The sequence below is a fragment of the Myzus persicae genome, unplaced genomic scaffold, assembly GCF_001856785.1.
Source record: "Myzus persicae strain clone G006 unplaced genomic scaffold, MPER_G0061.0, whole genome shotgun sequence".
In the NCBI taxonomy this organism is placed as follows: Eukaryota; Metazoa; Arthropoda; class Insecta; order Hemiptera; family Aphididae; genus Myzus; species Myzus persicae.
Genome location: NW_019103943.1, coordinates 87,718 through 104,303, shown reverse-complemented (window position 1 = coordinate 104,303; position 16,586 = coordinate 87,718). Strand labels below are relative to the sequence as shown.

The window sequence follows — 16,586 nt, the reverse complement described above, 5'->3', positions numbered from 1 at the left end:
TTACTTATAGCATTATAGTTAGTCAGTACTTTTACGTATAATCTATGTCGTCGTGATCTACAATAGCAAAAACATATTTATGCGTAATGAAATAAACGTTCGAAAAGTCGAATGTATTAACGAAAGTGATATGCAGTGATATTTGAATTTGAATAAAATATGATAGAAATCATGTATTATTGATGTAAATAAATACAATTTTGGTATAAAAAACTTTAGTTAGGTACTGATAATTCATGATTAATTTTGTTAAGCTTTATCTTAATTTATTATAAAAAATATATTTTAATTTATTATTGTATGCGACACTGACCCATATACTACTTTGACAAATGAATTCATTTATTGAAAAGTAAACATTTTAAATTATAGATATAATCCATATAAACTTTAATCATCAGATAATCATGGAGTTTGTTTTTTGTCCCATCAGAAGTAAACAGAAATACACAATACATAGAGTAGAAAAAATGGCAACTTCAGTAAACATACAATTTTTTTTTATGGTTTACAAATTAATAAAAGGAAGAGAGACATCTTTCATTATAAATTACGGATTTTATTTAACGTAGGTAGGTACTCCCGCCCGTTAAAACGATATTAGACGGACAAACATACTTTAAAATTGTAAATAGGTTACCTACCTATAAAACAAAAGTAATAATATTCATATTATAATAACTTTCGTATTCATCATTGTGAAAATGTAAACAGAGATTTAATAATTAAACTTTCAATGCTTTAAAAATATCATTTATTTACATAATTCATTTCATCTACAGTTTTCCGTCTGCAGTTTTTTGTTGTTCAATTTTTGTGTAACTTTATTATTTCAGTGATTTCCCGTTAAGTATTTTTAACACAATTTCAAACAGTAATATTATTAAAAGTGTTATTTACAACACTATTGTATATACCCGCTGAATTATAATGTTATAGATTTATGACTTATAAGGTTTTTTAATTGGTTCAAAATGACAAGTTTCTAAGGTGTATAAATTGAAAATAAATCATTGTGCATAATGGTTTTTTGACTGACATTTGTTCAACAAACCAAATTTACATCACACCACATTACCAATCATTAAATTATTTCTCACACAATGTATGCATGTCAGTGTTACCTGGTATATAATATAGGTTACAGGTACTTAATTTAATGCACACACATATAAGAATTTAATTTGAAATATCGATGTCACAAGCCTTAAGTAAATCTGGTTAAATATATTTATATACATATTTACCAACTGATACAAGTTTATAAACTACAGATCTAAATGGTGTTCGTTTGTATATGGGTACTACTGTAATTTTTTTTATCATTACACTTCGAAGTGAAAACAGATTAGTTTATGGTATCCAAACTGTAATATGTTCTTGTAAAATTAACAGTTTTTGAAATATAAGCTTGAATAAATGACTTTATAAATTAAAAATGTCAAACATCGGAAGTGTTTTTATCTCGGAATAAGCTTTTGAAATATTAAGCCGAAAAACACGTCATTTTTCAAATCGCATTTTAATTAAATATTTTTTCACGTATACATTTTTTTTCTAAAATAAGAACTTGTTTACCTAGAAAAATTAAGTCCCAAAATTGTTTTATTCGGTTGCAATCTTATAAGAAGAATATCGTAATCATTTTTTTTTTGAATGAAGATAAATATCTACTGGCCTGATCACTATAATTAAAATGAATTTAGAGTACCTACACATTCAGTATAAAATACTGATATCTAACAGGCATAATTAATACAATATTAAAATATATAAAGCTGTTGTGTCGGATAAAGCATTTTTTTTTTTTATTGAGATTGACACAATCCAGTGATGTTTTATTTTTTTCATTTGAAATCAGTGTAAATTCCAAAATATTCAGAAAATGATTCTCAATGGTACTTGCTTTAGTATTTTACTATAGGTTTTACTGTGTACTGTTTTTTATCAAATTTTTCAAATAGCATTGTGAATAATAGTAAATTGTGATATAATATGTTTAAAAACCTTGCAATTTATACTGAAAAGATTTTATATTTTTTTGATAATGATTTTTTTTATCATGCTTTTTTATCGGTCGAATGAACTCATTCAATTTGGTTTTTATTAGACCAACGTTTTAAAGTTTTACCTATTTTCAAGGCCATAGCGAAATAACATTTTTTTTTTTACAATAAACGTTTATTAGATAATATTGACAGGTACTTTTACATACATTTTTTATTAATTGAGTAATTATAACAAACATGAATGATACTTTTATATTTTAATCAGTGTTAGGTTTAAAAATTTTTAAAGATAAAGTAGTACCTGTGTCAAATCAAGTTTCCCCAATTCATACTCGGTTATAATATTCAAAAACCTTACTGTCATTGAAGATTATACATCGTTTAATTTAAGTTTAAATGTAGTTATTATACTTCTTATGAATTATTATGATTTTAAAATTAGTACCAATACTTGTCTTATTTTAGTTACACCCTCTACCCTCTTTAAGAGCTTTTACATTCTGTGCTCACGATAAATTGGATGTACATATCTACTACACATGTACATATTATAGACTTCAGATACCTATTTACGAACATATATTAACTTTTGACAACTCTAAACAACCTGTGAATTCCGATCTTATAATCTAGCCAATATAAATAGATTATTCATGTATAAAAAGTTAAATAATATGTATATTATTGTAAAACGATTATCATATTAAATTTTCAGTTAATCGCTAGTTGGATCGTTTTTTAATAACAATTGCAAATAAATCAGTGCATTTTTAATGAAACATGCTATTGTCAACACATTCATTGTCATATATTGATACGCCAAATATATTTTTTATCATCTTTTACACGATTAACATTAAGTAGGTACCTATAGCTACTAGCTCACTATATTAAATATTATTAATCATGGGTGTGTTCTATGAACAAACACTTGTGTTTGTCGTAGATGTGGATTTTAAAATTATATTAATCTATAATGGAATTTTGTATTATTCGTCCATAGTAATAAATGATACATTTATTTACACCAAATGGATCAATTGTCTACAGAAATATAACTTAAGTACAGTCAAATATTAAGAAAAATAGGGGTGGTACAATACACTTAATAACAAAAACATTAAAAATAATGATTTACTAAATGTTTTCAATAATAATTATACATATTATTATGTGTTCCTTATGAACAGTAATCGTCTAGTATCATATCATAACAATATAATATTAGAGTATAATAGTTACTGACCACGTCATATTTATTGGATATTTTTATTATTATGAATGTGATATTTTACTGCTAACTGTTGAGCTTATTTTATACTCTAGACGAAAATGTTCATTAATTTGGTGTATATACATAGGTACTCTACTTACGTATACCTATTCTAAATATTATTCTTAGGGTGTTTGTGTTTGAGCATTAATTATTGTTAACATTAACCCTATTATTACAAATAGTGTGTACCTACAAATAATATTTTAAATAAATGATTCCAAAAAATAACGAAACAGTTTCAAAATATGATCAAAACAGGTTAAAGTTGTCAAACGTATAAGTAGATTATAGTTGGTATAATATTCCGATATTCGTAATCTAGGTGATAGATTGGTGTATTATAATTTATTATATCAACAGACACTTGGTAAACATATTATTATGTACCTATATTATAATGATTCGTAGCATTTAAATAGTTATTTAATCTGTTACTAGATAGGTAATATCCAATAGGTATAATATATATAATATTGTAAATTGTATTATCCAATACTATTATATTTTCTGTCTATGTTTCCTAAGAAAAGTAATTAAAATTAAAAATCAACAATGCTTTTCAGGACAGCGATGATGTATATTCGTTTTAGCTTCAAGTCAAAACTCATTTAAGTAACTCTAATACACAATTTGAGTGGTATCCTTATAAAAGCATATTTTTTTTCTGCACAAAAAAGATTTTTCCTATTTTAATCCGATAGTTATTATAAATTCATACAATTTTTGTACAAATATATTATTACTGAAAATAAATAGAATGCGTGCAATGGGCATAATATCATAGTATGATGAGGATTGATAGTGTACCACGAAATGGTGTATCGAGATCATCGTTGATACCGTATTTCGACTGTAAAATGCAATATGCCGATATTGTTTTGTTAAATTATTATTATCTTTTTATTTTTTGTAAAGCGAATTTCTAAGAAGAGAAAAATATTAATAACATAACTATAATATACGGGCCATCAATGTTTTATAATAGAAACGTTTTGTAGGAGTTTCCGTGCGCATAAATTATTGTTAAAAGACTATACTGTTGTTTTTTTATCATTATTATTATTATTATTATTATTCCATTTTTTTTAAGCCATGGTGAACAGAAATTACCGGAGTGAATAAAAACCGATCCGATGAGGGTATTCTATTGTTTTATACTATCGGCCACGCATTATTATTATTTTTGTTTTCGAGCAATTTCCTGGGGGCCACACCCCGTTTACGAGTTTTGACGCATAATTGGATTCTGACATTCAACAAACACACACACACACACACACACGTAGTTCGTTACGTTTAAATACAAAAGCAAAATAAGAGGAAGAAAAAATGATTCTTAAAAACTTGTTTAAAATCAAAAATTATAAAAATTACGTGTCCGAGACCATGTAGGTAGAAGTATTAAAATATTACAGTACACTGAAAACTTCATAAATTACACATAAAAATCATTTTTCGTGTACAGTATTTTGTGTTTTAGTTTTTGAAAACTGTTAGGAGTAAATCATTTAAACCAAAAAATGTAACCTTTTCACAAATGACTTTCTTTTTGAATGATTTCATCAATATTGATATTCACTGTCAAATTTGTTGTTGATATTATATTATCGAATGAAGACCTATTAAAATTTAATTTCATCTGGCAAAAAATGAGTTTTGTAATATAAGTTCTACAGTCGTTTAATTACAATTATATTTATATAGAGTTCATTCTCATTTTCCAGTGTCATGTTTATGAAAAAAAATAAAATGTCTACAAAATCACCACCCAAGAGTAAAAAAAAAAATTAAACGTAAATAAATCGTTTGAATAAAATCTGGCATTGTTGCTATTATTCCAAATTAATTCTTAATAAAATATTTAACTTATTTGATAGGGAATTTTCTTATCAAACACTCAATTTTTAAAACAAGAAAACTTTTTCTATCTACTAAGAAACGAGGGTTTCAAATGGATGTTCTCCTCACTGCGAGAAAACCGGACACTTTAAGAACTTTTGTTGTTACGATTTTGTACAAACCATTCGATATCATTTTTATGAATGTAGTTTTTTTTACAAATAATATTTAGGGATGATTTTTAAATGGCAAATGATAATGAGTTCAGAGTTGTATAATTTTTTCATGTCATGTGCATATTGTAAAGTTAGTAATAGTTTATTGGTAGCCTGGGATCCAAGTATAGATAATTGAATGTAAAAGTCATATTTTTATACTATATATTTCCATAATTAAAAACTAAACTTATTTTTTTAGTCTCTCGGAGAATCTCTAAAAATACTATCATATACTGAAATCCATGACTATATTTAATTTTTCTCCGAAGTGGAAGAAAATATTTTTTATGAAATGTCACAACACGTAACATTTATTTTATAATAAATCCTTATTTTAGAACGTTTATATTAAATTGTCCAATAATTATTTTTTTATAGAAAATACTTCAAATACTTCTACTCAGGAGCTTACGTCAATATTAAAAGCTAACCAGAAATTCATATTAATAATATCCATGTCTACGGAAAAATAATTTTACGTCACAACAACATGTCACGGAAGACGAAAATTAAGACAAGTTTTAATTATTTTAGCATTCGTATAATTATAATGATTATATAGTTTGAACTTTCGTACTTCGCGCACACCTCATATTATATTATGGAAAATACCAAAATGAAAATCCTTTCATACACGCACGCCATAATTCATTGAGACGCTGAAATACCAAATAATTACTATATATTAAAGACGTTGGCTTAAAGACATTATTGATAAACTTATTGCCTACACTACACCTACATACTGGACGTTACTCTATAGTTTACAACCAACAGTTCTATTTCGTGTTGATTTCGGTGCAACTAAAACGTAACCATAAATGTCCATTTTTTTTTAAATGTGACTAGATATCAAAATCTATGATGTGGACTATACAGACCCTGAAGTAATGATTGGAAATCGAATAACATTTTATGGAAGGGAAACTTGACGTTTTCAATATAATGTGATATGATACAATATTTATTGCGAACTAAATAAAATCAGTGTCCATTCCTTTAAGGGAGTTTAATTAATGATAATAAAAACAATAATATTATAGAACTTAAAAACTACTGATCTTATTTTTTTCGTATAATGAAAAGTAGTCCGTAATATTTTACTGTTTCCTTGATTTTGATTAATAAATAGATGAATGCCTACGATAAAGCAGGTTCCAATGCCCCACTCCAAGTCTCCCATACTCTATTTCCTACAATGGTGGGCAGCGGGAATGGCACAAGAACGGGCTTCAGATATACGCATTCAATATTACACGTTATATTATACTAGGCGAGTATTTTTTGAGGTCGTATTGGTAATAATTGATTTCCAAAGAAATAATAACAACTTGGAAGTATTTATCGAAATTTAGTAAAAAAAATAATAAAATACGAGTCCGTGCGGGGGCCCGGTCGCGGATATACCTGTGCGAGTATATACAGTCACGTCTCGACTACGACGGCGTACCGTATAATTACACCGAAATCAAAACCACAATTTATCCGGCGATATTATAATATTATTATTCCCCATACAAAATATTATATTTTCTTACGAATAACGTTTTCGGTTCATTTTTTTCCGTTCTTTTCCGTAGTATTATTCTTTCTTCCTCCGCACCCGTCGTCCTCATATACGTTTCATACTACACAATATCATCACCGTCGTATATGTTTATATACATATATAATATTACAATACAATATATGTATATATAACATCGGGTCTAATTTCGACACGGTCCGTGTTTTGGATAACGACAAGAAAAACCGTCCGTTTTTCTGTACACGATGCCCATTATGCGAGCGTGTGTGTACATACACACGTATTTGGACGATTTTTTTTTTTGATTTTTTTTTGATTTTGTTTCTTTACTATTATTATTTAATCCATTTCGGACGATTTCAATTGGTTATTATGTATAGACGGACGGCGTTGTTATTATACGTCCCATTCTGGTCGTAGGAAATTCGTACGAGGTGAAGTACAAAAACAAAACAAGAAGAAAAAAAAAACGAAAATATTTATCAAGCACATTATACCTGTGATATACAACTTACGCGTCTGTTAATACGGCCAAGACCTGATCACGGAAACATTAAAATAATAACGTAGTGTTTTTGTGGTCGTTCCTTTACCTTTTTTGTACATATTTTTTTTTGTGGTTCGATTATTTTATTTTGGACGGACGAAGTTCATTGTCGTGATTTTGTACACCATCGTGTCACACAATAATATGATAATATTTTATTAATATCATTACCTACTCCATATATTTTGTCTGGAATGAGCAAAACGAGATAAATGAAGATGGTGGGCTTGTCGTGACATCTCTCGATGTCTGAGCTAAATCGTGTAAATATAAAAATTATTTAACGTAGGAAAACTACGACGACATCAGTTTACAATAAAATATGATAAACAATAATATTATATTAAATATTGTCATTGTCTGTGAGACTATATAATAATATTGTGTGTACAGCTACCTACGCATTATCATTGAATATCAGGTGCATTAGTGACAATGCGTTTTATTTTATTGCAAGCTCAATATGGGAAATTCGTGTTTTTAATGTAAATGCACCAACACCGGCGTTTTCGCATCGGTTGTTGTGGGAATCGCAAGAACATTTAAATACGTTTCATTTGGATTTTACAATTTCTTGGAATATTTTGGATTCTTAGAGGAGCTCGAAGCGATTTGTTGATTGTAGGTACTGTTTTTCTTTTCAATCAAACAAACCAAAAGTATAGAAATCTGTTAAGGCGATCATTTGTTTTCAACGAAATTGTAATCGTTTTTGTTCTAACAAAATTATGTTTACAATCATTGTTCGTATGAAATTATTTCAAATTTAAATACAACCATTCCGATTACTGAATTAGGTATATATGTAGTCGGACCCAATTCCTGTATCTAACTTTTTGTTCGTTTTATTTCTGATATGTCTCAGTGTAAAATATAACCACTTCCTTTTTTCTACATTGCCGTTTAGCTGCGTCGTCATAAATTAAATATGCCACTCTCAAGACCTTTATTTGGGTAGGTTATAACATTAGTTATATGATATATTATAGGTATCTGATATGTGTATTATGTATGTACACAGTTCAATAGCTTATTGCCTTTCGAGCATAAAACAAATATTATAATTTTATTTGTTGCTTATATTTTACTTATAAAATGTTTGTTTATACAATTATAACGCATACTTATACCTATACGGGTTGGCAATAAATTATGCTTAAATACTTTCGTCAATAAAATGTTTATTGGTATTCACTTCATTTGTAGTGCTAGATCTCAATTTTAGACCTTCGCCGAGTAAACAGTACGTAGACTTTTTATTTGATTTCTGCTGTACTTCTTCACGGATAACGATTCTTCAATTTAAAACAGTTGAATGATATTCTTAAAGTTTCTTAATAATCTGAAAATGTCTAAATAAATAACCTTACTTTTCCGAATATAATCAATTGGGCGTCTTATTAAGTACATTGCTTTTAAAGATGAAAACCCACACACTTAATGCAGCGTTTGACTATTCATAATAACATGAAACATCAGTGTTATTAAACACCGTAGGGAAAAGCGACAAAAGCTGATATATTATATTATAATTTATTTAATTTTTTTTTTTTTTATAATAGTCTTGACATTTAAGGCTATTAACTGCAAACATTTTAAAGGTTTACATTCTATTTCCATAAAATCATTACTATTAGTGAAGTAGTTACAAATGATTAATTAAATTAGTTTTAACTATAAATGACGCAATTGTGATATTTATGTTGTCTGCATGGAGGGCTTCAGAGAGGTTTTCTGGAACTCCTGCTTTCCGTTTATCTATTTCAGAGGAGATACATTCAGTTATGATGTGTTAGATGTATATGGGTGTGTCACAACTGTCACATACAGGTGGGTCTTTCCTCTTCATCAGATACTGGTGGGTAAGGGATGTGTGTCCAATTTGCATTCTGTTGATTGACGTGTCTATTTTTCTTGAGATACCCGGTGAAGAGGATGGCCATGGGAGAATGGAGTTTTTAATTTCATATGTATTATATTATTAAAGTGTAGGAATCTCCACAAAAAAAACCAAATACACAATTTTAAAACAAATTACGAAAGTTCTTTAAAGACAAAAATATTTTTATCGTTGCATATTGTTATATAATTATAGAAAACATTAAGTTATTCAAAATTAATTACAAAAATATTAAATCTATTAAAATTGTATTTTATTTATTTATCTATAGATTTAATTTTTTCTGACAAAACATTATCCGATATCATATAAATAGTTCATCATATTATTATTGTCAACTTTAAGCTCATTAAAATTTTTTTTAATATTTTCAACATTATCTGAATAATATTTTATCATAACATTTTTAACATTTATCTTATAGGTAGTGGATATTTTTTAAAAAGTTTCTTTTTGAATTTCCATCAAAGAATTGATTATACTAAAACAATTTGCCTGTCTAAAACTGAAAATATTATCATTATTATAGTTATAGATTGCGTGTATATAATATATGATATATACAAAAATGTGTCTTATATATGACGTGTACCCAAACGTTCACCGATTTACTGGGTAAAATCATAAAATACCTTTTATTCTATGTGTCTAAACGTACTTTCTATTTGTATTTTGTACTCAAACGTGTTGACTGTTGACTTTCGGTTTAATGTGCCCAAACGCTCAATTGGTCGATGGACAAATTTGTCGAATACTTTAGGTATTTCACAGACCTTTTTTGTTAATTGGTTTAAGAACATATTATGTCCAAAATTTGTACGATCATCATTATATCCTATGTGTGATATCCATTAGGTTCCTAATATTTAATTTTAACATTTATAAATTAAGTATTGTTTTAACGAAATATTATTTTTAAATATACTAAAATCGGAGCATTAGTTATTTTTAAACCATTAACATACTAAATAAAAAGTATCTATGACATAATTATGTTTAAAGATAAGTTTAAAAATGTGTATAAAATATAGAAATAAATACATTAAAAGTTTCAAGTACCTGTTAATAATATGTTTTAAGTATATCAAAATATCTAACATCGTTATTCTTCGTTTAGACAAATCTCTAATTTCATACAATTTTGAACTTAAACTACAAAAACTAACAAAAAAATTGAAGTATAAAATTAAAATAAAAAAATATTATTATATTATCATTATTACTAACGTGTTATTATATTAAAGCGGTTCTAGTGATATATATTTATGTGGAACTTTGTATTAAATGTTCAAGCCTTAAAATATTTATAAAATTTGAATATTTTATAATTGGTAAAATAATTAGTAAAGGTACTCTGATGAAACATACGTACAACATTGGCGACCCCAGTTAAATTAAAATAGTGAATAACACTGTAGGAGGCTTCTCCCCCCCCCCCAATCCACCATCAAAAATTAAACTAAAAAACTATTAGCCTGAGTGTTGACCAGTACCCCCACGCCTCTCCCAAAATCAAGCACTGGATATCCCTGACAAATATTCTTCAAATATTCGTGTATTTAATGATTTCGCAATTTTTATATATTATATAATTCGGTTAAGCATAATGATTGCTCCAGTCTTATCTTTTTACATGTAAAAACCACTATATAGGATTTCCCTCCATCAAACAAAGGTGTTGTCCTTTTAACAATTTTCCAATACACTATTTAAAAATACAGTCAGCCAAAATGTAACTTTGTCGTCAGTCCTCAGCCTGTAAAATCGGCAAGGAAAATTAGTAAAAGGACAACACCCATTTCGTGGAGTCCAATCGTGTTACGTTTTGTGAAATATGTAAAAGGGTAAGACGGGCTCAATCGTTGTGTAACACGTTTAATTTACTCGTATGTCTATAAATTATAACGTAGGTAAGTATCGTATTCACAAAACATAAGACCGGTGATTGATCAATTATGTTTCAGGCACAACCGACACTGTGTTGTATAATATAGATAGTATACATCATACATCATCATACACGGATTGTTTTTTACTATTCAATTCGAGTGAGCATGAATTTAACTTCTAACTACATATTTTTTAAACGACTGAAAGAATGTGTAATTTTCAAGAGAACATAAATTTAGTCGATAAGTCATGTAAATATTGAGGAGTTCAAAGTTTCAGACACATGTTATGTTATACTTATAATAAATCAGTAAGCGTATTAGTATATTTGTTAAAACATTTTTTTTCGTACGCGCTGACCTTCGAGTAACACTTTACACTTTATATAGAAGAGCCGTAATCGAATATTTGTTGATGAATTTAGTGCATAACACTTAAGTATATCAAAATAGTAAATTACATTACACTTCCCAATACGTATTTATGAGTAATATAATTATTATCGATAAGTCCCATTTTTTTTTTTATTACTATTAATTTTCCTAATATTTTTCTTATAACAAAAAATGTAATGCTCTCTGAACGTATGAACGTATGATATTACTTCCTTGCAATTATATAATACTTAACAGTTTGTTGAAAGTATATCCTACATACTCGCCGAATGTTTTCGATTATTGTTTTGCTTCGATCATTTAATCATTTCTTTGTTTTCGAATCGTTTTCTTTTTATTTTAAAACATATTATTTCAGTTGCTCGAAACAAAGTTTGATGATTTTTTTTTTTTTTTGAATCGTTTGTGAATTATGGATCATATATTTTAGCGTATGACAACTGTCGCAAACCCTCTTTTCCATTTTGTTTCAAAACGAAGAGAGGGGGCAATTCCGGCCTTATGCTACTGTTCGATTCCTCGTTTCATAAGTTTGGCATTTCCAATTTAAAATTTCATATCGTTTTCCATTTGGCTATATAGGTAGAACTGCCTTGTCAGAAATGCCTTTGTATTCATTGAAGGATCACTTTTATATTTTTATGTGAAAAAGTGTATACGAAGCAATTGCATAGAAGAAAAAGTACCACACGAGGGAATATTCGAAACATAAACACAAACCATTCAAGAGCCTAGAAATTAAAATGTGTTTATGTGATATGATTTACGACGTAAATAATATGTTTTTTCGATTAAATTTATATTTGTACAAAAAAAGTTTACATAATAATATATGGTTTACAGCGGGAAAATATCAAATAAATTAGCTCCGTATAACATGTATCATATTATTATATCAGCCAATGCGTCATGTTATACAAAATATTATAGTATATATACACTATACAGTCATTTATTTTAAAATGTACATGGAGAAATATTTAAATTTACACACTCATTAAAATATACTATGATACAATCGTCGAAAACAATTAGGTATACAAATAAATAATAAAATAAATTATGTGAATAATAATAATAATAAAAATATTATGATGAGAAGGACATAAAATTATTATTATTATTACTATAGTATTATTATTGAGAAACGTCAACGAGGCCGGCCATCACTAAGAGTTCGATTGAACAGAAATTGTATCCTCTGAGAATTTTGAAAAGTCCATCGTTTCCCCAGTTTGAATTCCACGAATTCATCGCCAACCAGTATTCAATGCCAGCCTCGTCGACGCCCCATCCGATCAACTTGACATGATGGTAACCTATAAGTTCACCGGCTGTAGACTTGTAGACTCCTGAAAGTATTGTAAACAGACAAACACAACATACGTTATAGGTATTTCTACGATCGGACTCACAACTATAGTCTTAGATTTGACAATAATTTCAGTATTACAATAATTTGGGACCAGAATTCTGTTAGGTATTTATTTTTATTATACCTATGCGTATGCATTTTACTTTCAAAACATTTAGAAATATGCGCTGTAATGATTAATGTTCCAAATATTATGTAAATTGAAATATATCCGAAAGAACCAAATCAGATTCAAATCCATAGTCTACACCCATTTATTACTTTTTAAACTAATTGATACTAATATATTATTATATGCATATTCATATAAGTTTATTTTCTATTTATAATACAAGTAATTACCAACCTTCTTTGTAACCCATAAAATTCTCGTACACGTACATGAACGCAGTCACAGGACCGTAAGTCATAATCTCTTGTTGGATTTGTTTGACGTTCGTCCACGAAGTCATGTAAACGACCGAAGCTATGGAAAAAAATCATACTTTTATAAATTATTTGCATGTAATATCTGCTGTTGCGGGCTGACACTTTTAAAGATTAACTTGATATAGGTAATAATATTCCCCTACCTATCGGAGTCTTAAAGATAATATATTTAGAGAAGGGCTCATGCACATGCAATTTAAGCTGTGAAAGATAATAATATTAAAATAAAATTACTTTTATACAAATCGTCTTCGTATTTAACTTTATAGTTTTTGTTGACACACTTATCTCTGCAAAACATCATTTGCGTTCTACGGAGACTCGAACAATTTGTCAGGCTACTGTCGCCATAATGGTCACAGGGTCTGTTTTTATACGGCTGGCAACCCTGAAATTGGAAATCGGAAATTCAAATATTATGATATTAGTTAACTTAGACGTTAATTTACTTGATTAAATTATGCTCATGTTAAATTAGTAAAGTACTAAAGTAGTATTAGTAATGCGTTGTGTATAGTATATTATAGGTACCTCATTGGAATCGTAGGGACCACCAGTCACTATTCCTTTGCCCATGGTGAATTCCCAAGCTTTATACGCCGAACCACCGTCGCAACCCAATTTTTCATCATCGCCGCAAGACATAAGGTTTTGTGCGGACAAGTTGTCGGTGAACTTCCCGTTGCTCGCTATACAAAGCCGATCCGTGAATGTCGAAGCTACTGCTACAGCCTAAAATTCACAGACAGAGACATTAATATATAAGCTTAGATTGTGCCCATATGGCTTATATTATGTATAGTTAAATTGGGTCCAAGTAGAACCGCATGGAAATGATAATAATAATAATAATACTATAGACTTTCATTTAGAAAAAATATTCCATTTCCATTTTAAAATATTGTACTATGCTAATAATAATATTGACACTATTGATTTACCCAACTGGAAGCACAGTTTCCTTGGTCCTTGACGTCACCGATGACATTTGCACAACTGATGAAGTACTGTCGCGCATCGAATTCTTTCGGTATGTCCGTTTTGTAATTGATATCAGCGGTCTTTCTACTTCTCGACCAGTTGTCGTAGTTCGTTTTTTGAACTAATTTTCGAGCTCTTGACGAAAAATTCTAAAAAAAACCTCTTTGTAAATCAATAAATTGAGTGCGATGCAACACACTTTGAAAAAGTATAATTATATAACATAACGTAGGCCTAAGGTTGGGTGAGGTATATGCCACCTACTGTTACCACCACGGTAACCACGATGGTGGTGGTTTCACCGGTGCGATGTAATTTCGCGAAAACGGTCAAAATCTTTATCAGCGGAATCTATACCCCCATTTGACCGTGTTCTCTGTGCGAACATGTTTTAGACAAATACTTTATACTTTAGCATACTTGACGTATAGACCGGATGGATTTTATTGAAATTCAATACGAGTACGGGCGTCGACAAAAGAGTTTGAAAACGACTACCGCCGACCCTTATTGTAAAGAATTTTCAATGGAAATTGGCGTCATACAATATGCACATGGAGGCTGCAAACCGTTTACGCATAATATTCAACTGCAGGTCCACTGTGGCGCCGTATGGTGAGTTTTTATTATTTAAAATAATAATAGTAATAACAATAAAGAAAAAAGGTATCATCTACGACGTACCTCGTAAGACGATTCGGCAAAAGCCGTGTGGATTGCGGCGGCCACCCATGTGACGGATGAAATAAAAATCACGAGTGAAATAATCGAACGCATAATTTATTTTTTCGTCGAGTGTGTCGGAGAATGTGTATAAGCCCGTTATAGGTCTTCAAGATTCACCGCGATCGTATCGACGACGTCGTATATCAATAATAATTGTGAGAACGTTTCGATGGTCTCATTTATATACATCGGCTGCAATAAAAATATAAACCGTACCGGAAAACATTATTAAAACGATATTATATCATACAATATATCATTACAGCCTGTTATAAAACGAGTGAGATATCTTTGGTGATTAAGTGATTTGTGTTTTACGTGACACAGTTCAAACAAAAATAACACTTGTTTAGTACCGAGACAAGAATTAAATCCAATACTTCTTAATGAATGACGTACATTAAGTCACTTCACTCTCCCCCTTCCCACGCCCAATATTTTAATAATACTAATGAAAATGAAAAATTACATTGATTATATTATAGTATTATTTTGCGTGTCGTTTATGGCATTCAAAATGTTGCACGTTATTCGTTTTTGAGTAACTATGACACTTTTGTTGTTTTTTTTTATATAATACACCTAATCCTTTAATATGCCTCTGCGCCTATTGGAAGGTATTAAAGTAATTTTTCGTACAATGCACAAGTGCTTAAATAATGTTTTATTTGCACAACTTATTAATTGTTAAGTATGTATCTACCTGTGTCTGTGTGGTTGGAACTCTAGTGTTTCAGTGTTTATCCATATCATATAATAACACGTTGACTACCTAATATATTATTGCAGGACGGTCGTAGATAATATTATAAATTGTAATCGTTAGCTACAAGCACAAACATGATGTTATAAGTAAATAAGTAAATCAAATAAAAAATGTATCAAGAACGGTTAGATAGATTATTGTTTTTGATAGATTGACCCAATTGTGCTTGTTAAAGGTAAACTGGTAAATAAACGAAACATTTGTACAAACTTATGAATTACAAGTGTGTTTCTCACATAATAGCAGGTATACGTATTTTTTTTTTTAAATTATTATTATGATTTTCTGATTAGACTCGTTAACGACACAAAAGAAAATCTGTTATTGAGGTCAAGATCAAATATTATGGTATACTCAGACAATCAATATATTATTGTGACTTAGAAATTATGTCCCAATACTAAGATAATATTATAGGTATTTACTATTAATATTATTATAAGTTGCAGGGTCAAAAATGCCAACAAAACGATAGTAATAATATCAGTAAGTGTTATTTCAAATATTATATTTATCTTTAAAAAAAAAATATTATCTTATGAGGGTATGACAGATGGGCTTAAAAATATTTCACAATAAAAAAGATCATTCTCAGAATTAATCACTATTATATAATTTAATATCAAGCAGTCATAAAATTAATTTAGTTAACGTGTAAAACTTAAAATGTGTATGAATTATTACGTTTATGTGTTCAGTTTTTTTTT

At 28.7% G+C, this 16,586-nt stretch overlaps 1 protein-coding gene across 1 annotated transcript; it reads right to left on the bottom strand.

Moving 5' to 3' along the window:
- Window positions 1-12,384: 12,384 nt before the first annotated feature.
- Window positions 12,385-15,370, bottom strand: LOC111036713 (cathepsin B-like cysteine proteinase 3). The gene is made up of 6 exons (XM_022318845.1): window positions 15,072-15,370; window positions 14,348-14,536; window positions 13,938-14,138; window positions 13,641-13,794; window positions 13,324-13,443; window positions 12,385-12,954 (listed from the first exon to the last, which is right to left on the bottom strand). Exons 1-6 carry the CDS (start codon window positions 15,162-15,164, stop codon window positions 12,740-12,742), a joined length of 972 nt encoding a protein of 323 aa, XP_022174537.1. The 5' UTR covers window positions 15,165-15,370; the 3' UTR covers window positions 12,385-12,739.
- Between the last annotated feature and the right edge of the window lie 1,216 nt (window positions 15,371-16,586).